This window comes from Lepisma saccharinum, chromosome 15 (assembly GCF_977018435.1).
Source record: "Lepisma saccharinum chromosome 15, izLepSacc3.1, whole genome shotgun sequence".
Lineage (NCBI taxonomy): Eukaryota > Metazoa > Arthropoda > Insecta > Zygentoma > Lepismatidae > Lepisma > Lepisma saccharinum.
The window spans coordinates 74,134,056-74,159,235 of NC_139243.1; the positions used below are offsets into that span (position 1 = coordinate 74,134,056).

At 35.7% G+C, this 25,180-nt stretch overlaps 1 protein-coding gene across 1 annotated transcript in view; it reads right to left on the reverse strand.

Annotated features, from left to right (window-relative positions):
• LOC145999337 (uncharacterized) overlaps nt 1–25,180 on the reverse strand; it is a 61,078-nt gene that overhangs the window by 23,269 nt on the left and 12,629 nt on the right. The window contains exons 3-4 of the mRNA XM_083136278.1: nt 21,038–21,756; nt 12,160–12,207 (exon numbers count right to left, since the gene is read on the reverse strand). Of these exons, the coding sequence (XP_082992404.1) occupies nt 12,160–12,207; nt 21,038–21,756 (767 nt within the window). The remainder of the gene's footprint in view (nt 1–12,159; nt 12,208–21,037; nt 21,757–25,180) is intronic.

Below are 25,180 nucleotides of genomic sequence, written 5' to 3' on the forward strand. Positions count from 1 at the left end.
GTAATCGCGACGAAGTTTCCGCTAACGTCATTTCTCCTCACATTTCCCCCTTTTGGTCGTTTAGACTTGGTTAAAACTTTGTTAAATTGAAAGAGGCAATGTAACACTTAATTTGGGAATGAGCATCTAATGGGGTGGAACCTTTGTACGTACCAATAAGATTTTTTTGTAATTTCTTGGAGACGTTTATTTCTTTTTCAAAAAATGTGGTTTTCGTCCATTTTTTATGAATCTGCGATCACGAACAATTAGTAGTTATTTATTATTAATGATGAAATGAATGTTTTTTTGATTAACATAAAAAAGGAATGAAAGAAACTTAAAACTTGGACATATACGTGAGTCAAAATAAATTATATGCCTTTTTGACTTACCTTTGATGCATTGTCACTTTTTGAATTTGTTGTTGAATTCATTGATTATTACTGAGCAGTTTACGCTCAAAATCATTGTTGATTGTTAGAATGCCAAAAATGAGTTACACTATTGTTATTAAATTGTTAAAATTGAGTCTGACTTTCTCTTGATACAATTTACTTTAAGTACCTTCCCAATTTGCTACGGGCTAATACTTACTAGTGCGTAAGAGCGTGTATGGTACAGTAGTTAGCGATTTGTAGATTGCTTGAAATTGTGTAGTAATAGTTTAGTGACTTAATTATTTTGCAGGGTTTGCGCAACGCATTTTTGAAGTCTTAATTGGGAATACTGTTTCATCCCTTGGATATTATATGCATTAACAATTGTTTGGGAATATACTTATGAATGCTGTTGCGCTCCCATCTCTTAATCACTCCCCCATTTAGATTTCGTGACGTATGCCGAGGTGCACATAATTTAGATCCAGGACTCTAGGGAAATAGTTTGTAACAAAAGGGGCCCAGTTTACCCAAAAGATAAAAGCACCCGGCAACTCGAACGTTACAAAATTTCTGGCAGCAGAGCTTTGGTTGGAAAATTTTTTTGGGGACAGACATAAAAATTTTTTTTGAAAGTTGTCAATTTTTTTTAAAAAAATCAATCCTAAAAGATAAAGTTTTGGGGATTTTGTAATTGATTTCATACCTTTGAAATTTTGTAACGTATCAATATTTTTTTTTTTTTAACATGGCACCCCCGGATTCTCCCATTAAGGAAGACGTGACTATCGTGTCTCCAATGGATTCTGTTTCGCTCCCAATCCCTCCACCTCTACAAGGTCCTTATTTTCCATCCTCTTACCCTTCTCCTTTTCCTTTGACATTCACGCGGCCTGTTCCATCTTTAGTCCAGGCATCTGGGGCGAATACTAATTGCACTTATAGTAACCCACTAGTAACTTTGTCAACTGCAATCCCAAACCCTATATCTTCTGCCTCGCCTTCTCCGCAGGCGTCGGTTGTTCCTAACCATCTAACGCTTCCATCTTGCGCTAATTCACTGGAGAACAAAATGGACATCCGTAATCTAAATTTTGCGATTGATGACATCCCAATCTGTGATGGACAAACTCATGATGTTTTATTCGCCTTCATGAAGGCTTTACACTGTTTAGTGACATCTCAGCAATTTCCCCTCCAATGGATTTTGCGAAACGTCTTACGACGTACCAAGGGAGTTTTTAACTCATTATGGTTATCAATTTTGCCGACACATATGTCTTGGTGGGACATTAAGGTTTACGTTTGGCGTCAGTCTGTACCGATGTCCCTCTATTCCACCTTAGTGGATCATCATGTAAAACGTTCTCAGTATCCTAACGAAACTTTCCATGTTTACGTATCAGATGTCAACAATTCTGCACAGGCTTTAGCACTTAATTGAGAGGATTCTATTCTCGTGACCTTCATTTTGCAACATCTAATTGCGGTTACTACTGCTTGCTTATTATTCTTCTCCCGTCCTCGTTCCATGCCGGAGTTGTTAAGTATGGCACAAGAAATTACTCCCATGGAAATGCAGAAGTTCTATGACACCCGTAATCCACGTTTATCTCATGTTTCTTTTCCTCACACTCCAGATGCTCGATTTGTTCAAACTACTCCACCACCATTAAATAGACCTCAACCACCATTAATCTGTTCATTCTGCCATAAAGCTGGTCACACAGTAAATACTTGTCGACTAAGACTTTCCAGAATGCGTACGCAACCTTGATATACGGGTACTGACTGTATTTGAAATTATGCAACCCATGTTTTGATAAGAGGTATATAAGAGTGTTCTTGTTGTTAATGTTGCATTCTACATATAATAATTTTTTTGGCAGTATTAATGCTCTGTTTTTGACCATTTCAGTGTATAGATATGAGTTTTTTCTATGAGAAAATTAGGATATTTATTGTGTAAATGTGTACATGTGTTCTTTTTTCATAATATATATATGGTAGTGTCATTTTTTATCATATCATTTACATTTACAATTTGCATAACAAAAATCACTTTTCATTCCATTGCATCTTAAAATTGATAATATACTTGCTGGTTTTGACTTTAACATTAAATTTACTTATGTTTGCATATATGTTTCACCATGGCCTTAGTAACTTTGTAAAGATGCTCATTCCGTAAATGTCTCTGTAACTTCAATATTTCCTCCTTCTTTCCTATCCCCTCTTCTTTTCAATATTTTAATTTCAGATTCTTTTTCTTTTCATGTATTTTTTTGCGGAGGAAACATTCGTCAAAATCTTTTTACCAAATCGATCCTTGGCATACTTTGGGACAACATACGATTATGATTCCATTTGCATCATTATCTGGTCATCGTGCATGCAAACACCTATGTTATTATGAAGATTCTATAATGGAAATATTCAAATAATGTATATTCTATGTCTTTTCTTGATTTGTTTTTGTTTCAGAACCAACAATCATATTTATTTATATATATATTTATATTATTATAATGCAATTGTGTGATTTACCATTTCTATACGGGTTTATATAATTCAATCTCTGATTCTTGCATCTAGTCATTTTTGAAATTGTAATTACTTGTTTGGTGCTTTTGTGTATAGGTCATTAATTTTTCATTATATATATATATATAAGTGTTCTTATATTTATGTTTGTTGATAATTCCTAGGTTTTATCTATATTTACTATTTATCATTTTATTATTATTGTATATTTGATCGTAAATAATTCTAATGCTTGAATATTTAAAATTCATCGTGTATGATTGATTTATACAAACAAGTTAGAGGTTCAAGTTTGTAAAGATGCTCAAGTGGGGATATTTTTTTTTTGTCATTGCCAGTGGGGGGAGAATTTGTAACGATTTGTTGCAAGTAACTTAGCAAAAATCTTACAACTTCCAACTTTGTTGAAAAAAAATGCTCCGCTCAAAATTACGCGATGTATAATCGCTCATGATTTAATTCTTATAAGTTACGATAGATGGCTCCTATAATCACTCTCCAGTTATCGAATCGTAAAACCACGCCCCCTAAAATCAACGGAAGGCAAGAGCAGCAGACATGTGCAGGTAGAGGCAACAGTCGTGTTTTGCGTTTGGTTTCGTCGACTACTCTTTCGATACGCTTTAAATGCATCATCGGTAACAAAACTTTGAACATTGACGTTCTATACCATGTTACTTATAACACGCGATGAATTGCAAGCGATCCATTAAATACAGTTCCGGAACATTTGTTGAAAAGACGGTAAGCGCTATTTCTTGAATTACGCTACGTGTTACTATGTGGAAACGCGGATTGTAAAAAAAAAAAAAAGGCCATTTTGACAGTCTGCACTTAGGAGTAAAATTGGCAATCAAAAATGTACTACGTTGGAACCCAAGCAAGACGTACGCTGGTCTAATAGGATTTGACGATCAAAAAGTGAAGGAAGTTGTGCACCCCTTTTTCCAGGACTACGAGAGAGGCAATGTGCAAAAACAAGGTAGGCAACAGTGGTTTTGTTATATTAGTTGTGAATTGATGTGCGATAGACAAAAAGCATGAATTCAATATTCGATGCATGATTCGCGTGAGTTACTTACGAAGTGCGCCATATTACAGAAATAAAACTTTCCTTTGTCCAAAAAGACAAAAAATACGCGTAATAGGGAACTGAATACGGCTTATCGTAAAATAACTGTTCGTCTCGATACCACGTTACCTGCCCCTCACTTTAAATAGATAAAAGGAAAACGCAAAATACGCGGGTGCAAAATAGTGTATCATATCGGTTATTCTGCAATGTGCTTGCATTCACATTTGTATTATCTGGATCAACGGTTGACATTTTTTGTAAGACACGTCGCAAAAAGGTACATTAGGTAATCGCGACGAAGTTTCCGCTAACGTCATTTCTCCTCACATTTCCCCCTTTTGGTCGTTTAGACTTGGTTAAAACTTTGTTAAATTGAAAGAGGCAATGTAACACTTAATTTGGGAATGAGCATCTAATGGGGTGGAACCTTTGTACGTACCAATAAGATTTTTTTGTAATTTCTTGGAGACGTTTATTTCTTTTTCAAAAAATGTGGTTTTCGTCCATTTTTTATGAATCTGCGATCACGAACAATTAGTAGTTATTTATTATTAATGATGAAATGAATGTTTTTTTGATTAACATAAAAAAGGAATGAAAGAAACTTAAAACTTGGACATATACGTGAGTCAAAATAAATTATATGCCTTTTTGACTTACCTTTGATGCATTGTCACTTTTTGAATTTGTTGTTGAATTCATTGATTATTACTGAGCAGTTTACGCTCAAAATCATTGTTGATTGTTAGAATGCCAAAAATGAGTTACACTATTGTTATTAAATTGTTAAAATTGAGTCTGACTTTCTCTTGATACAATTTACTTTAAGTACCTTCCCAATTTGCTACGGGCTAATACTTACTAGTGCGTAAGAGCGTGTATGGTACAGTAGTTAGCGATTTGTAGATTGCTTGAAATTGTGTAGTAATAGTTTAGTGACTTAATTATTTTGCAGGGTTTGCGCAACGCATTTTTGAAGTCTTAATTGGGAATACTGTTTCATCCCTTGGATATTATATGCATTAACAATTGTTTGGGAATATACTTATGAATGCTGTTGCGCTCCCATCTCTTAATCACTCCCCCATTTAGATTTCGTGACGTATGCCGAGGTGCACATAATTTAGATCCAGGACTCTAGGGAAATAGTTTGTAACAAAAGGGGCCCAGTTTACCCAAAAGATAAAAGCACCCGGCAACTTGAACGTTACACACACACAATTCTATTCACGTAGCAGCATGAGGCAGTTGTAATTGCCGTTTTGGCAGTTCGAATTGGCATCGCATGGACTTTGCCTTTTTCGGCAAATGCAATACCAGGGGAGGGGAGTATGATTCATGTACTAGTTAGTAATGTCAATGAATTAGAGTAGATGAACATTTCACAATGGTATGTGAAAACGTAGATGTACAACGTTTGTGAGGGCGCAGAACTTGGAAATCAGCCCTATACTTCTGGGTGAATGATTAGGGTTAGCAGATCGCTGTAATGGAAATGTAGGACATGCTGTCCCAAAATGTAGGACATTAAGTCAAAATGTGGGACACAAAACATTCTCAATAAAAAATATATATTTCTTTAGAGCACGTTAGAAAGTAGTTGAAAAATTACACTTTTCAGTTTTAAAAAAATGAATTCCTAATGAATTTCTAAATGCAAAATTTGAAGACTTGCAATCATACTAATCAATACACCTTACTACATGATTTAAGTGGTACTTCTCTGAGGAGATAATTTTTATCAAAATTTCAGCTTGTCAAACTATATTTATGTTAGATGGAAAGTCAAACTCTTTGAAATTATAGGGAACAGTAACAGACATTTTACAGACTTTATGAAAAAAAATATTTCTCTCCTTAGTCTGTTGGGCTGATGGCAATAAAAGTAGTCTCTGAACATTTGAATTATGACCTGTAATGTTAAACAAATATTCAGCAATTACCGTAATTTAAAATTCGAGAAGTTTCATCTTGGGTAGTCTTTAGTTCAATAACAGGGTGTCTACCAAAATAACACATCCAGAATTCTTGACTTTTTGTCGACTTATCTAGACCTTTTTCCCGTCTTTCTTAATGTTTATTTATCCGACCCCTACTTAGGTAAAATTGGAAATTAGCAATTAAGAAAATAAATATTTATTTATTGAAAAACCCCTACCAAAGGGCCAGTTAAGATTAAAACTGAAGCTGAATTTAAGAAGAGAATTAGATCTGCTTTCTCATATTAATGCATCCTGAACTGTGTTTGGCAGCAAGCGAGGCTTTGGCGTCTGGACTCAAGCCAGTATAATCTTACGTGGGGCTTGTGTCGGTTGTCCCTATATGTTTGTGACTGTCCCTTCATCCATCTTACCTTACCGCCATTCATTATCACTTTCACGATTAACCAAAGGGACAGAAAAAATTTAAGTAAAATAAACTAAATCAACCAATCAGTCATTATGATAGCAAAAATTTTTGGCCACAAGAATAATTTATTGCCTTTGAATTGACCTCTTGACCTATTTGTTAATTTCTTTACTTTTTCTTGACTACCATGACTTTCTTGACTGGTAGACACCCTGAATAACTTTGTTCTCTATACCCCTGCTTTACAATCAAATTATATTGAATAAGAATGGCAACACCTTGTTCCATCAGTATAATCCCTAAGGCAAGAGATTCTGCTCAGGCATTGAACAGTGACGTTATCAGAAAGTGGTCCCAAAACTTTGTTCGTTAAGTGCTTCCATTTTTCCGTATTTTTAATAGCAGGACAAACTTTTTTTCTTTTTCGGCGACTGAATCAAAATAAATTTCACCATTGAGTTCGGAAACGCAGTCCATAGACTTGTAACTTGCATGATTTTTTTCTGGTACCTACTTTCCTAATTAATATTATGTGACGCTCAAAATGTAGGACATTTATGATATTTTTCAAATTTCTCCCGGATGCCAGACATAAGGCTAAAATGTAGGACATATCCGGGAAAATCCGGATGTCTGGTAACCCTACGAATGATGTGCTGTAAATATCTTTTGGGAAAAACGACAGGTACCTATACTAGTGGTGGAACGTCACTTTGAACTTCTACGTAAGGTATGAAAATTACGTTCTTAAAATGTGTCCACAGTATTTGGTGTTATATTGTGCTCACCCCAGTTTTCCCAGTGTTAGAACAAAGTAGTGCAAGTGCCCAAGAAAATAGTTCCGGTTGCATAATGCACGTTTACTAGTACTTTAAATGCATGAAACATATTTAAATTAACTCCCCCAGTGAAGTTGCTCACTTTGAACTTCGTGGCAACAGATAAACTTCGTTTGAACAGATAAATCATTATTGAATTTATGTAATTGTGATTCTTGTAAAATTTGAAAAAGTAGTGACCTAGAATTCTTAATTATTTGCAAGTAGAACATTTTGGTGTTACCAGGTTGTGTTTTTTGCAGTAAAACAAAAAACATTTAAGAAAGAAAGATACCGTCACAAAAAGTAACATTTACTAATCGCGACATCGTCAATTTTCATCACATTACTTCTGAATGAAGTAAAGAAAGTAATTACTCCCGTAACCTTCTTTCCAAATGAGCATCTAGTTTAATGCACGTCTTTGTGTGCTAGTCTTGTAATTTATCGTAAACTACAAAAAGCATCGAGGTTCTTAAACAAAGCAATGAAATGAAAGCCACGTAGGTAAACATTGTAGTGTTGTATCTTATGAATGCCAAGTGTTGAACACTTGTTGATTAATCAAGTTTTTGCTGGACAAAAAGTTATAGTTAAGTTTAATCAAACATGTACGTTATAATATTGAAGAGTTTGCTAAAATTGTTATTTATCTTTTTACGCATTTATGCAAATGTTGGAATTATTGATTGATGAACTTGAAATTGACAAATTGTTCACTTTTTGTTATTGCTTGCTGTTCATAAAAAATTTATTAATGCAAGATAAGCCTGTGAAGATTAGAATGTTGTTGTTAAAACGAAATCTTTGAATAAAGTTGCCAAAAGTTGATAAAACTGAACTACGAGTACAATAATTTGACCTTGCCATACCAATCAATAAGTGTGGGCATACATGACTTGTGTAGTTAGTGCTGAAGGTAATAATAGTGATAATTATACTTTCTGTTACTCGTACGCAATTTTGGAAATTTCGCCTAACGTTTATTTTGCATTGAATTACGCACAAAATGAGAAGCCTAGCATACGTCCCTTATTACAAATAAATATCTGTAATTTAGTTATACACATGAGTAGCATATGATGCATATTTGATTGGGTCCACATTACTATTACAATTGTAATTGAGGTGCTGTGAACAACACGGCAAACACCTCACGCCACTTTCCAACTTCAGTAATTTTGTAAGGGTTCTGCAACGTTAATATTTTTTTGATCTCGGCCTCTAAGATTTATAACTTGGTAGCTCACTTATTTTTTTTGTACCACCAAAGCAGAATGTTACACTCGACAAACCTAAAATCTAAACGGTGAAAAACATGCCTCAGAAAATTTATGAAATAAAAGTTGCAATTTTTCACGTCCAAGGAGCAAAATTCCTGCATAATTCACGTATAATTTTTGGAGACAATAATTCATGCATAATTCCTGGTGAGTAGCCATCCTGAGTCACTGCTACTGGTGATGAAGCTTCTTTCTTTGCTTGGTACTTTGGCTAAAAAAAAAGTACTTAAACAATGGCTAGCTATTTAAAAAGCCCACATCCTGTCATGAATGGTTATTTTTTTACAACTCCCTGCTGGAAATTTCTACTTCTCAGTAAACAAATTCTACTGTTTTCAAATGTCTTCTACTGTGTACTGTGAAATGTACTGAAATCCTATTGCAGATCTACTGTATAACTACTGTACTGAAAAAACAATGTGAATAATTATGCATAATACTTGCTACAATATATTATAAAATTATTTATTGATTCCAAGAATATATTCAGTAATTTTGAAGTTCGCTGGAAAAAACAGTACATGAACTGAATTTCTACTGTTTTCCTAATGAATACTACTGAAGTCAGATATATCTTAATGAATAAGTTACTACAAATCTTTCTTAAGAGATAGCTCAGCTTTAAAGCAGCTAGTAGTTTGAATACATTATCATATCAGTTGACTTTTTTCAGCATAGAATTTCCATGGTTATTTTTATATCTGTGTAGTGCATCTTTTGATCGACATAGTTAACAGTGCTTGCATGTTTTAGTTTTTCAAGCATTGAGTATCAGGTCTTGTTTAAACTACTTTTTTCTGTTTTCGTGTGAATATATGAAAAACAATATATATGTTTTTCAATTTTCTACAAGTGCATTAACCACAATGAAGCTAAATACTTAAAATCGTGTTCACTTTTTTTAAATATGATTTTGAATTTAAAATTTTGGGTGCGTCAGCACTTGGGCTATCTTGCACCAGTCACATTATCATTACAAATAACAACTCCAACGTTGCAGAACTAAAAATCTTAAAATTTTCTTGACTTCTGTTAAAAGCTGAGGCTGTAAGTGGGCACTCAGCACGCACAAGGACAAAAAACACAACACACACAAAATTATACTGGCCATAGTGCCAGTCGCCAGAGCATTGTTCGTCTGCAAAATGCAGTCCAAAGTGTACTAAGTGGAAGTGAGGTTGACTTTTGGGTGCCTACGTGGAAAGTACCCCTTTCACCCTAAATTAACTTTATTTGATTTCTTTGTTGCGCATTCCTAAGTAGCAAGTTCCACACACTTTACCATATATTTATTTTAGTTGTTTATATGATTTTTCCATTGCATTTTCAGTTGTATTGATAAGAAATTTTTCATTACTGATAATAGTACTGTTTTCATACATCAATATGCTGAACACAATAAAAGATGTTGGTTGTACAATTATGTTACTGAACACATAAAGAGTACAGTTTAGCCACTTAAGATAGGAGAAACAATTGGACTACCAAAAACAGCAGAAAACATTAGTAATACAGTTCACCTACTGAAAACAGTAGGCACAGTTGGGCTGCTAAAAACAGTAGAAAACATTAGCAGTACAGTTCAGCTACTGAAAACAGTACACACAGTTGGGCTACTGGAAACAGTAGAAGAGAGTAGCATTACAGTTCATCTACTGAAAACAGTAGAAGACAGTAGCATTACAGTTCACCTACTGAAAACAGTAGAAGACAGTAGGATTACAGTTCGTCTACTGAAAACAGTAGAAGACAGTAGCATTACAGTTCATGTACTGAAAACAGTAGATGTTTCAAAACACTCATTGATCTACTGAAAACAGTAAACAGAATTTTCAGTAGTGCTATCAAAAACAGGTTTGCACAGTACCATTAGCATGGATGGTTGACATCTCAATTAATAAAATGGTTGCACCATAGTTGTAGACATGAAGTAATGATTTCTGTAATACAGAGCTCGGGATCCTATCCCAAATGATATATGCACAGAATGACAAGAATTGCCAGAGATTTCTACTCAGAAACACCATTCCCTGTGTGCAAATGGTTTTTAAGTTCTATTTGCTATGCACCCTCTTCACATGTGTATATTAAGTTGAAGTTTTTGGGCAAAATCTTTGTTGGAAATTGCACACTTAAAAGATTTTTCATTTCTGTGTGCCCTCATATGTTTATTAAGCGAGTCATTGTAGAAAAACACTTTGCTACAAATAGAACAATTAAAACGTTTCTCTTTTGTGTGTACATTCATGTGTGTATTAAGGTGAGTTTTTTGGGAAAAATCTTTGTTGCAAATTGCACACTTAAAAGGTTTTTCATTTCTGTGTGCTCTCATATGTATATTAAGCGAGTATCTGTGGGAAAAATCTTTACTGCAAATAATACAATTAAAAGGTTTCTCCTTTGTGTGTACTGTCATGTGTGTATTAAGGTGATGTTTTTGGGCAAAATCTTTGTTGCAAATTGTACACTTAAAAGGTTTTTCATTTCTGTGTGCCCTCATATGTTTATTAAGCGAGGATTTGTAGGAAAACTCTTTGCTACAAATAGAACAATTAAAACGTCTCTCTTTTGTGTGTACTGTCATGTGTGTATTAAGGTGAGTTTTTTGGGAAAAATCTTTGTTGCAAATTGCACACTTAAAAGGTTTTTCATTTCTGTGTGCTCTCATATGTATATTAAACAAGTCTTTGTTGGAAAAATCTTTACAGCAAATTGAACAATTAAAAGGTTTCTCCTTAGTGTGAATCCTCACATGCACTCGAACAGCACCTTTCTCGGCGAAATCTTTGTCACAAATTGAACACTTAAAAGGCCTCTCTTTGCTGTGATATCTCACATGTACATTAAGATGTCCTTTATGGGCAAAATTTTTGTTGCAAATTGAACACTTAAAAGGTTTCTCCTTGTTGTGAACCCTCATATGAATATTAAGGGTTGATTTCTCGGAAAAATCTTTGTCACAAACTGAACACTTAAAAGGCCTCTCTTTGCTGTGAACAAACACATGACGATTATAATCTCCTCTACGGGAAAAACCTTTGCCACAGACTGAGCACTTAAAAGGTACTTCTTCAGTGTGATACCTCACATGTAGATTAAAATAAAATTTCCAGGTAAATTCTTTTTTGCAAATTGCGCAAGTAAAAGGTTTCTCTTTGTGTTGAACCCTCATATGCATATAAAGGTTTGATTTCCTGGAAAAATCTTTGTTGCAAATAGCACACTTAAAAGGTTTTTCACTTGTGTGTGCCCTCATATGTTTATTAAGAGAGCATTTTTGGGAAAAATCTTTACTGCAAATAGAACAATTAAAAGGTTTCTCCTTTGTGTGGATTCTCATGTGTCTATTAAGATTATTTTTTTTGGCAAAATCTTTGTTGCAAATTGAACATTTAAAAGGTTTATCTTTGGTGTGAACCCTTCTTTGTGTGTAACGGTTATCTTGAGGAATAAATTTTCTCTTGCAAACTGAGCGATTAAAAAACTTCTCCTTTGCAAGGACATTTGAATGAGCAAATAAATTTCCTTCCTTGGAGAAAATTTCGTTGAACATTGAAGAGGTATGTCGTTTTTTCCTGTTACACTGCTTGGTATCTTTAATATCTGCCTTGGTTTTAGAGTATTTTGGTGAAGGTTCAGGTTCAAAGTTAACTTCTCTATTGACACATTCTGTATTGTCTTTTGCCTGTTCTTGTTCACTTAATTTTCCTGAAGGTACTAGTTTAACTGACCTTGGAACATCTTGGTTCTGTCCTTTCCTGTAGTTCTTGTTCAGATATCTGGAGGGGAAAAAAAAGAATTAGTCACCGAGATTTACATATCACTGAGAAGAAAGGATAGTAGAATAGACTGTCATTAAGGACTTGCATTAGCAAGTGAATCAAGTGAAAATTCCGAGCTGGGGGATGCTTGGTGAAGTTTCAGGATATGCATACATGGATTGATATCACTTATTAAATGGTGCTATTTACATACTTTGTAGCACATACAGTATGTATATGGAAGCATAGGTGCATCAAAAAGCAGAGGGTGGTCACATCACATAGCTTACACAACAATTCTTTTTTTTCCCACAATTTTATGATGGAAATTTTCTCATCCTTCTAGTATTTTCAAACAAGAGGATTCATTGTTTCGAATGGTACAGCAGCCTGCATCAATTGTTGGAACTTATGATAACCTAATTCACGATTGGCAAATATAAGTGAATATGGTTAAGAAGTAGCAAACTACTCTGTCTTTACAACTACTGGAAGCAATATGACTTAGCTACAGGCACGCATCTACAAGACATCTAAAAGGAAAAAGCTGAAGGTAATTTGTCCTGGTTGTTTAAGCAACCTAATTATTCATTTTCCTTTCCATTAACACCGAAGTCACCCACCAGTAGCGCTGGCAGCATTGTTCCTCAAAATGGCTACTATCACTTGTGCGGAATGTGCTTGCTGTGTTTTGGTTTCACGAGACGCAACGTAAGTTTCATACAGAGTATCGTAAGGCACCTCCTAGCAGGTCTACAATTTACTCTTGGCACCAAACCTTCGTTGAGACTGGTTGTTCTGTATGACATGCAAAATCACCAGGATGTACACAAGTTCCTGAAGCTGCTGTGGAACAACTCAGAGAATGCTTTGCCCGGAGTCCTACGAAATCATCAAGATGTGCATCACGTGGGAATGGCATACCACAACCCACTGTTTGGCATGTATTATGTAAACGCATTCTCTTGAAGTCATACACACTAACAATGGTTCAACACATTATGGATGCAGATAAAGTTGCTTGCCAGCAAATCTGTGTGCAAATGTTGGATAGAATTACAGATAACAAGACATTCCTAGATAATGTCATTTTTAGTGATCGTTTCACATCAGTGGACAGGTGAGCACCCATAACTCATGAAACTGTGCAGCATATTCGTGATAGCCCTAAGATAAATGTTTTTTGTGGCCTTAGCAAAACATTGACGAAAAATCTCATACTCACACACGTAAGTTGCTGATTTTTAATCTTTTAGCCTTTAGTTTATAAAACAAAAATTGTACGGCCTGTTCTTCTTCCAGGAGGCAACCATAAAGGGTATTGTGGATCTGGATATGCTTCAAAATTTTCTGTGTATCTGGATATATTACAAAATTTTCTAATTCTATAGTTCGACAAGGATGACTAAGATGTACACCTTTACTATGAGCAAGATGGGGCACCACCTCACTACCACATTGCAGTCAGAGATTTTCTTGATACCCGATTCCCAGGTCAGTGGATTGGTCGTACAGGTCCAATTGCATGGCCCCCTTGCTCCCCAGATTTGACCCCGTTAATATTTTCTTCTGGGGTTTCATTAGAGATCGGATTTGTACAACCTTTACATGCTGATCTTTCTGAACTGAGATTTCGCATTACTGCTGCTGCTGCAGAAGTGATGCCTGACTTACTGGTGAAAGTCTGGAATGAAACAGACTTCAGGTACGATGTATGCTGCTTTACAAATGGTAGCCACATCGACCCAACATGAATGTTGTATTACAAACTTGATGTGTTTTGCTTTGCAATGGCAACTCAACCGACTCTGTCAGTTTTCTGAATACATTTCTATATGCTTTCAAAGTTTTTGAATCACTGTATTTGTTATATGGCAATTTAGTACAAAATAAACATTGGTAAAAATAAGTTTTGATCTTTTCTCACATGAAGAATTAATGAAACATAAATTAAGGTGTCCTAAAGTAGTAGAACAGATACTACAAGGAATGTATCATCAGCATGCAAGATATACAAATTACAAGCATGCCATTATCATCAGAAAACTCCAGGCAAACAACTTTACAACAATACCCAAATAACTATTTATAATGTATACATGAATGGGAGAATAATGAAGCCTGTATCTTCACCCATACTTCCAGAAAGTAAAAACGAGATTATTCAATATGCTATGAGAAGAAGAAAGAAATGTATGTTTCAGTATTAGCAAATATTTTCCCTAAAAGAGAGATCTCTTAAGACACAAAATGTTCATATGAAAGAGAAACAATAAAAACCTGATCAATTTGCAACAAAATTGTTTTAAAAAATAAAATAAAATAAACAGTTTCACGGAAACCATGAGTAACAAGTTTCACTGTCATTAAAATGAAACTGTTTATAATTGCTATTTTTTTTAGCAATTCCATTATATCCTAGGAAGTGGACAGATTAATCAATGCTATTTATATCAGCTGATAAAGGCATATCATTTTAATTGTATGTTAGACAAAACACAAATATTTGCAGAATACTTACAAAAGAGAATACCCAGAATTGTGTTTCTGATAGGGGACATAGCTAGAAAGGAGACATTGCCCACTTTGATTCAGCATTTTGACCACTTTGAACGGGCTGAGACTTCTTATTAGAATTTCCAGAAAAATAATGTTTCATAGTGTCTATATTTCCCTCATGCTAAACAGTGGGGACTTCTATCGGGATCTTGGTTATGATGTATTAGTAAATGACAAATATATTTTGTTACTGTACAGTAAGTAATATTATTTTCTTTCGCGTGCATCATGCCAAATTAGACAGACTCAGCTCAGCCAACAGATAAGCACATTTTGGTACATCAGGCCAACACAGTACATATTTGGTCCACCAGGGCAACATACAAAAAACACTAGCATTACTAACATGCTGGGCTGTCTCCAAGCCAGATGATTTCGGAGTTCTTGGGAAAGACGTGTGAAGGCCACTGTGGAATTTGATTTGTATTATCTACATTCAATCAGGGCAGGAGGGTTGTGGATTGTATAATTTCGTCTTGCACTCTTCCCTTCTGTGTCTTTTATGTGACTGTTGATATCAGCCTATACCACAGCGACTTGTTTTTGTCTCAAATGACAGAGAATGATGGACAGCATGGCAAAAAGAGGCATTATTTTAATAACTGTATTTGTATATATTATTACATTTCTTTTCTCTTTCACCAGGCTAACCCAAACGACAGGAATAAATAGTATTTACATGAAACTGAAGAAGAGACAATCCACAGATTTTTTAATTTTTCTTTGTAACTGCAGCAATGCTAGAAATACTTAAAAAAAACCTCTCTCTTTGCATCCTCTGGGTCTACAGAGAAGTTCACAAAAAAAATTACCAAATGTCACAACACATTTTGAAGTATCATAATGATTTTTCTTTTTTAAAAAAAGGGAGTTCCATGTGCATATAGCACAATGACATGAAGGCACATTTAGGGGATGTAGATACATTCTCGATCTCGGCCATTTTTGGAGGTGATGTGATCAGAACCACACTCTAGCTGCCTTTACCCCACGGGGTTGCCCCCAGGTATCCATTGATTTGAGGCTGGGTGAGCCCCAGAAATGCTTTATGGGGGGGGGGGGTTGGACAGAAAAATTCTGACCTTATACCACCCACCCCAGGAATCTGCTGCATGGAAACAGACACCCTACAGACTACACCATCATGGCTCAAAGTATTATAATGCTAGTGAATTATTTAATGTCATTAAACGAATGTGATGTGATGACTTGATAACTAGCCTTTATTATTTTAAAATCAAATTTAGAAATATTGGTATCAGCGTCAGTGTGTATCAGTATTGGTTCAAAGTGCCATCAGCTCAGCCCTAATAAATACCGTAATTTTAGAATAATTTAGGTAATTGTTACTCAACTAAAAATCTTCGTAAACTGCAATGTTATTTCATCAAGCAAAACCTGTTAAGGTGTATCAAGATGGCAGATAAAAATAAAAAAAAAAAACAATTTTCCACTTGTTGCACACACTATACAGTGTTGTACAATTATTTTAGTCATCTGAAGTTTGCTGTATCACATGATCCATCACCTCTACAAAAAATGCCATGAATTAGTGCATAATATATGCACACTATCCCTTAATTTGTGTGTGCAAGGTTTGCGAAGAATTAGTAATTCAAAATGGTTGTGTCAACTTCACACTAGACTGATCATTGGCTCAAAATGGGCCTAAACCAGTGCCAATATTCAGTGCACAATTCTTGATATTTTGTGCACACTCCTATGAGGCATTAAAAAAAGTATTAAATATTATGAGATAAATTTCTCACCTGCGTGACCAAAATTAGTGCATGCTCCTACAAGGGATTTGAAGCATTAGAAATTCTGATATATCACCAGCATGACCACTTGCTTGAAATGGACAATATTGATTAAATCATTCGAGAGTTTGATATCTTCTAGGAAGTTTATTTATTCACAATCATGAACCGTTTGTCTTGTACTTGAGGTGAACAGGCTGTGAATGGTATAATCTACAAATGACTGTTTTAGTTGTATACCTCGCATTGTAGCTGCTTGAAATTTTGTCAACAGGACACAGAGAACATGTGCTGAAGTATTGGTCACACATTTAAATGAAAAATTATAAATTCTGTATTTTGCACTACTGAGTGAATCGAACACAACACTGGCTACACTGACTTCTCTTCACCACTACCATCACTAATGTGCCTGACCACAGTACTAGACTGGCACAATGTGACCATTTCACAAACCATATTTCCGAAACCAATAATGATACTTCAAGTAATAGATTTTATGACCTGTTCAATAACAAAATAAATTTATTTTCAGTGCTTTATGAAAATGATTTTCATTGCCTGAATAACGAAATAATAAATTTATTTTCACTGATTTATGAAAGACTGCCTCCACCTTCCCCCCAAGGAAAGATCTGCAATGTTATTTAAGTCAGGCTCTGCCATTGGCCCTGTGGGCATAAATAGCTTGAAATTTGGAGGTAATCATGACAAAAGACCACTTTTAAAACTTTTGAACATGTCACTGTCATATTTAGGAAGTGCCTGCCTGGAATGGCCAATCCTCAAAAGGTTCATTGGAACAGCATGTGTGCATTCTTACAGAGTATTCTCTCTACTACTTGCCCTTATACTCGTATGCAAGAGTTTGTTTGTTCGAGTTTTTGTTTTATGTCCATTTTATACATAATAGGAGGGACGTGGTGCTGATCACATCACCTACACCTTTAGCCATGATCAAGAAAATGTGGGGCCCTAACTTCACACTCCCTATACACCTTCATGGTGTGAAGCATAGCACAGGGGAGCACTTTATACTTTAATTTTTTTATGAATAATAGGGCTAATTGGGACTGGACCTAAAGTTTAGAGTGGAATCCAAAATGCTGAGTGCCTCCACCAGGTATTGAACCGAGGAACCCTTGATTACATGGTGACAATGTTACCACTACATCACCATGGATGCCCAGGCATGCAACAGGTGTTCCAAAAAAATTACCTTGCTTTTGCTGTACTTCAAAGAGCAACAATTTTTGAATGGTGGGTCGGTTTCTGGAAACCAGCAATGCATGAGGTGTATGTAGGACCATATAAATTTATTCACTCAATGATAGCGCACATGATTAGTTTAATGACTAAATTGGGACATTTAAAGGCCAATCTGTACTTTTTGGAAAAGAAGTCATAGAGATTAAATGAATATACAGTCTCCACGAAATAGAGACTTCTAGTTGCTGTATTTATGACTAGCTCTTGGAATTTCAAAACAAGCTACGTGGACTGGCATCTAGCAACAATGTTGCCAAGTGTATAAAATTCCAGTGCAAACTTACGATTTATGATTCTCCATGTAAATATATGGCCAATATTTAGGCACATGATGCTTGTTACTGTCACAAGTGTTGCCAACAAGCTGAAATACCTAAGTTTTGATTCCCCACATGGTCAAAGTAATAACCCCCCTACCAGCACACACACCAACTGGGTGCCAAGTAAAATATTTTACTGTCAGTTACTCAATACAATTTTGAATCTGGAGTGTATGTTTCTTTACTGGAAGATTGAACATTAATATTTTTAACAAATAAAAAAAACAAAATTCTTTTCTTCAAAAAAAAAATGAAGTGCAGAAACAAAAATTCGAAAATTGTGGATCATACTGATCAATGTATTTCAGTGTGCTCTGTCATTCATGCAGAAATTCCCTTGTTTCACACACACACACACACATATGCATGTAAATGTCTGGGTCAGGCCCGTACCCAGGAGGGCAAGGGGGTCATGCCCCCCTCGAGCCATGAAATATTTTGATGCAAACCTACAAAAATAACGGATTTTGCAAGAATTTAGATTTTCTTCTTGTATAAATGAATAGGTTGTCTCTGGAGAGAGGCATTACAAAGGAGAATTGAGTACATTTTATTGAAAATTCATGAAAGCAGAATAAAGTAAACTGTGGTATAATTAAACCAAACACTTTTCAAATGATTCATTTCATTTCTCACAATTTAGTATGTGTGCAAATGTTGTTTTCTTTATAATGCCTTGCACTGGGCATTGACCCCTCCCACCAGTTCAGTGCATTGATTGAACGTAATGGGTTCCTTGCCAATGTAGGATAAATCTTATTTGTGGTTAGCAGCTCTATACCCAAGAAGTCTAGCACTCTCATAATCTACCACGATTTCCTTTTATCTTAAATATAAGGGGTGTGGGTTACTCAAGTAAATACAATGCATACGTATACTTCCTTATTTTGACCATTCTTGACATTTTCAAACCTTATTACATACTATAATTTCGAGGTTTGTGCATAAAACTTTCAGGGGCATTCTGACATTACTGGGACTGAAAATTCACAATAAAAGTATCAAAACATAATGCATGACTTAGGAGGAGCATGGGTGGGGTGGATGGGCAAAGAATGACAAGTCATCTATTAGTGACCATGATAACATGTTTCTGCACCTTGAACACGTGACAGACTGCAATGGTATTACATGTCAGTGAAATTGAACAATGTGTTTCAAGATTGTGAATGAAAACCTGATTTTCCTCATGTTGCATGCACAATCTATACCATAGTCTCTTTTTCCCCAAAAGTGTCTACAATGATATTCGGAGTATAAGAAACTAAGCCCAGTCATTGTAGATAATTCCTGGTCTGCAATTTTCCAGTAAAACTTTTAAAATTATATTTCATAGTTTAGGAGAGGGATGGTGGTAAAAGTGCAAATGTACATTTTGAAATAAATGTAAAGCTTTTGAGTTGAAATTTTTAGAGTTACAAGATAACTTAAAGGATTGGTGTCATGTTTGAGAAAAATTTGTCACCCTGTTTAAAGATGGTGGACTACTAAATTGGGGAGCTACGAACGAGTAGCGTAACCCGATCATGAAAATCTATGACGACGACTGGGGGTTCGTCGTGCTCACTGGTTTGATGATCTCCCACCTCAGAGTAGGATCAAGAGCGAGTGCGGCCAGCAGTCTGTAGGTAGACCTGGGCGCTCAATGGTCTGTTGCAGCACGGGTTATGTATGTTTTTAGTTTAATCATTTCAAGGTTTGAGACCTTGATTGTCAATTCTTCACTATGTTAACAAAAAATATTAAATAGGTTTTGATTCAGTGACCTAAAACAATACATTGAATGTTCCAATATATTACTATCAGGGAAAAATGTATTTTATTTTTAAAATATATATATTTATAAACATAACCTGAAAAAAAACAAAAAAATGAATTTTGCCTGGTTTTTCTCTGGGTTTTATCTTTTAAAAAAAGGTAAGATTCTACTTTACATCCTTTCCCTAAGGAATACATGTCACATATTGTTGGAAAGGTTATTGTATAAGGAATTCAACAACGTAAATACCAAAGCAAGGAAAAATTACCTGGAGGAGGAAATCGATAAAAACCGATGTTGTCCGGATATGCATATTCAACGTACTGAGGAAATCTTTTGATGATGAAGCACATATTTAGGGGTGAAATGAGAGCTGATGGAACCTAACCTAACAGGCCTAACCTAACCTCATAGGCATACCTCGCCCCCTGGAATGGTTCGTGGGGCTACCTGTGCATGGTTCGTGGGGCTACCCATGCATGGTTTTTGGAGCTTACGTGAATGGTTTGTGGGACTACCCGTGCATCCAACCAGACGTACGCCATTCTGATCTGTGATCATACGCACGCACAACACACCATGAACGCAAAGAAGCAATAACCACGCAGACGAGCAAAGCAGACACATTCACAATGCGGACACAAAAAAAGAGCCTACACTGTTGTTAACTCCCATCGGTTACCACCAACAAAAAGCAATAAGGATGTAAAGTACAATCTAGCCCCCCCCCAAAAAAAACGGCAAAATGCCAACCCTAGGATGCAGGTAAAGATGACAAAATGAAGGCTGACAACCAAAAAAGTATATGTAGTCCCCCCCCCCTTTGAAAATCCTGGACAAGCTACTGTATACATTGCTTGATTACACAAGAAAGGGGGGGGCATCAAATGGCAGGAAATTTTAAAGGACTATAAATTCCAAACTAGAGTGAATATTCCAAATATAAAAAAAAAATATGGGTTCATATATATATATCTAACAATATCACATAACAAATTTCATCCTAATCTGACATGGTGGGGAAATATCTTATATGGACAATCTTATATGTAACCCTGCAGCACTGTTGGCACAATACAGAAATTACATGAATCATAGCTCGTAAGTAATAAGGTCCAATCTTGAACCTTAGTGCTCTCATGCTCATTTTCAATCCATGAACTAAAATTTCCTTCACCTACCTTTCTGCAGGCTCTGCCACTTCACTTTCTACTTGGTCAGGATTCTCTACACTATACTTCATGTCTTTATCTTCACTTAAAATTAATTCACCATTGTCACCGTCTTCAGCTGACATTTTTTCAACAAATTGTCCGTGATCACATGGATAAAATCCTTCATTTTTAGGAACATTTTGTCTACTAGGAACTTCCAGAGTTTTGCCTTCAAAATGCATCCAACTATCACCACTCACACTTTCCACTTTACAAACTGACATTTCTTTCATGCACTCACTAGATAGTTTGATGTCAAGAGAAGCATCCTGTATGCACTGCTTAGATGGTTTGATGTCAACAGAAGGATCCTGTATGCACTGATTAGATAGTTTGATGTCAACAGAAGCATCCTGTATGCACTGATTAGATAGTTTGATGTCAACAGAAGCATCCTGTATGCACTGATTAGATGGTTTGATGTCAACAGAAGCATCCTCTATGCACTCGTTAGATGGTTTGATGTCAACAGAGATATCAACATCAGGAGGCTCCTCGAATGATTCTGTTTCAGTCTTGACACACGACTCATCCGGAAGCCAAACATTCTCCAGAGATGTTTGTTCACAAACTAATGGATCAGCACTTTCTGTTTCAGACTCAATGCGCACTTCCACAGAAGAGAAACCCGTATCAGACATTGGAGCAGCCAAATTTTCTTGATTATCATGAGACCAGCACCACTTCTGAAATACAATCACAAGGAGGGTGGATTAAAATCACAATTTTTATTTAAAAAATATTTAATCAGATTTTCTTTAAGTCACAGTTTATAATTTTAAAAAAAAATGAATGCGAGGTTTGATACACCCAGTGCATCATTTTGTGTGTGTGTGTGTGTGTGTGTGTGTGTGTGTGTGTGTGTGTGTGTGTGTGTGTGGTTATTGAGAGGTGTCAAGTGTCATAATTTCACATTGCTATCGAGCTAAGTTGCTAAGTATCCAAAAGAAACCTTGTTCAGTTACCATTATTGAAACACCTTGTAGATTGAACTTTATGAGCTGCACAAAAAAAATCTCTACATTCAAACTACATAATTTTCTAACATAATATTTTATTTGCAACTTTTGATTGAGAATTTGATTATCATAAACTGTTTAGATGCTGTACTTCTTCCCACAATTCTTTATGGGAGTTTAATATCTTCACACATGCTCAGTTGCTCACACATATATATGTATTGGTTACGCATTGTATAAGTGACACTATTCACAGTAATGCAGTATGAAGTAGCACACACACGTTTACAGGCATAATGTATGAGTAAAATTTTACTAATCCTGATTAAACAAAGCAGTGGCCATTTTGCAAAACAAAATATTTTCAACTTCTACTCAACTTTTACGAAAGGAAACAACATTCAATGAAATATTTCATGGTCCATATATTAGGTTAGTCAAAAAGTAAATGCAATGCTTCTCTTTTCTTCCGTAGGTTGGCTGTACAGCTTTTTGCACTTGGAAGCCGATAGATAGTAGTATAGTTGTCTTCGTCTGTGTCAGGTTACAGCGTCATCACTTCAGTTCGCTCTGCAGTGTTGCCAAGTAAATGTCGCCTGCGCCACTGTCCATGTGCACCACAGAAGAACAGTGTTCTGTAATCCGTTTTTTTGTGGTCTGAAGGTGTACCAGGGGCTGAAATTCATAGAAGACTTTCAGCACAATATGGTGACAATGTTTTACCGCTCCAAAGTGTTTACCAGTGGATTGAAAAGTTCAAAAGCGGTTGAACAAGTGTGAAGGACGAGGAAAGAGCAGGTCGTCCAGCCACATCTACTACTGATGACAACATTGAGCAAGTCCGTGAGCTGGTTCTGAATAACCGAACAGTGACTGTTGATGAAGTGACAAACCATATGAATGTTAGTCATGGTTCTGCATATGAAATTATCCATAACAGGCTCAACTTTCATAAAGTCTGTGCGAGATGGGTCCCTAAAGAACTCACTGACGAGAACAAGTGAAATCGTGTGAGAATCTGTCAGCAATTATTGGACAGACATGCTAACGAAGGTGAAGCCTTTATGAAACGAATCATCACTGGAGATGAAACATGGATCCATCACTTCAAACCTGAGAGCAAACGCCAGAGCATGGAATGGAAACACCCTAAATCTCCAGTGAAAAAAAAAGTCAAGCGTCAACACTCTGCAGGAAAAGTGATGCTCACACTTTTTTGGGACTCAAAAGGGGTAATTATGGAACATTATGTGGAAAAGGGGACAACAATAAACAGTGAACGATACAGTGATATGCTTTCGAACAAGTTGAAGCCTGCAATTCAAAGCAAACGACGAGGTCGATTGTCGAAAGGCATTCTTTTGTTGCAAGACAACTTACATCCCCTAACCACCGCCAACACCACTCAAACTCTTCAGAATCTGGGCTTTGAGGTGTTAGAGCATACGGCATACAGTCCCGATCTCACCCCATTGGATTACCATCAGTTCGGTCCACTTAAAGATGCTTTAAGAGGCCGTCGATTCGACACAGACCAACAGGTGAAGGAAGCGGTGCATACGTAGCTTGCTGCTCAACCGAAAACCTTTTTTTCTCAGGGTATCGGAAAGCTTGTGGAACGTTGGACCATGTGTATTGAAGTAAAGAGGGGACTTTGTTGGAAAATGATATCATTGTAAGTTTTCTATTGATGTTGTAAAAAAAAAAAAAAATGATTGCATTTACTTTTTGACTGACCTAATAGTATTAATATTATCCAGTTTCTCCTTAAGTACTTGACACTGTGCCACAAGGTTAAGATGCTTTGAGTCATTGTACTTCGTAAATAGTTCTTGAGCAAATGCAATGAACAAACTAAACAAGAAAAATATAGCATAAAAGCAAGCACACTAGTCTTTCTGCTTTTCTTAAACAGAAGAAGTGGGTATTTGCTAGTAAAGTCATTTTCACGTTCAGAAGACACAACGGCGCTTATGGAGAAACCGCACAATGTTGCCAATACGCTAGCTCATGTAGCCGGGAAATGATGACCTTCCTTCACAATGAAGGTGTTACATATTTTGTATATATATTGATAATTATATGTAATTATTAATATTAATATTATACTGTGAACATTAGAGTTACCCTTTTTACAATGATCCATTGCGAACACTACACACGCGAGTGTAATGCACGAATATGACACTTCAGAAAACACTTAAAAAAGTAAAAATCACTGAGCGCTCAAAAAACTGAAAACACTTTTTCGAGAGAGGGAAAAAGTCTAAACAGACCAAAGCACTCACTCACTCACTCAAGTAAGGGGAACCTGGCACATGGGTTAGATTCAAGTTGCAACCCAAACAAACAAATGAGTTATGGCCCACGTGAACTGATAAGACATGAATGACTCAAGCAAGGCATGTCATATTTCTATCTTGAAGCCCCATATTTTGTCACGTGTTGGAAAGCCTTTCAAAGGTTAATATGATGTCTATGAATTTATGTGTAAGTTGGAAACTGAAAGGTGATCTTCATTTCAGTATTAATGTCGACAGTAATGTAAACAAAAAAAACGTGTATTTGCAACAGCACTAATGTTGCTCACAACAGAAGCATTGGAAATAATTGTCAATTATTAAATTTAAGTAATTTCAATTCTATTATAACAAACTGCATGAAGTTCATATTTTTACTGAATGGAAATAAAATAACAACTCGAAAACTTGGTAGTGATTAGCCGGAATGCTGCGGTGAGCCAGCTCAAGATGGCCAGACAACGTCTCCTTACTTCACGCGTGGTTCGGGTTAAAAAGAAACTCCAAATGCATGGAAGTAATATTTCTGGGAACCTTTGAGTGGTTATAAAAAATAATTTCAATATCCTCTCCACAACTTTGTCGCTGGAAGTTTTTACTTGGAATTACAGAACAAAAAATGGCCAGCGACGACATTTTCTACTGCACAAATATAAAAAATCTCCACATACTTTATTTGAATATTTTTTAATGCAAATATGCTTTAAAGTACTGATAAATTCTGAGTACCACCATCACCTATGACAATTAAAAAACAGTGTCATTTTTTTAATAATGAATGCTTCAATTTTACGGCATGTTTCAACGTTAGGAATGAAAACAATGTAAAAATTGTGTTTTCACAGAAAATT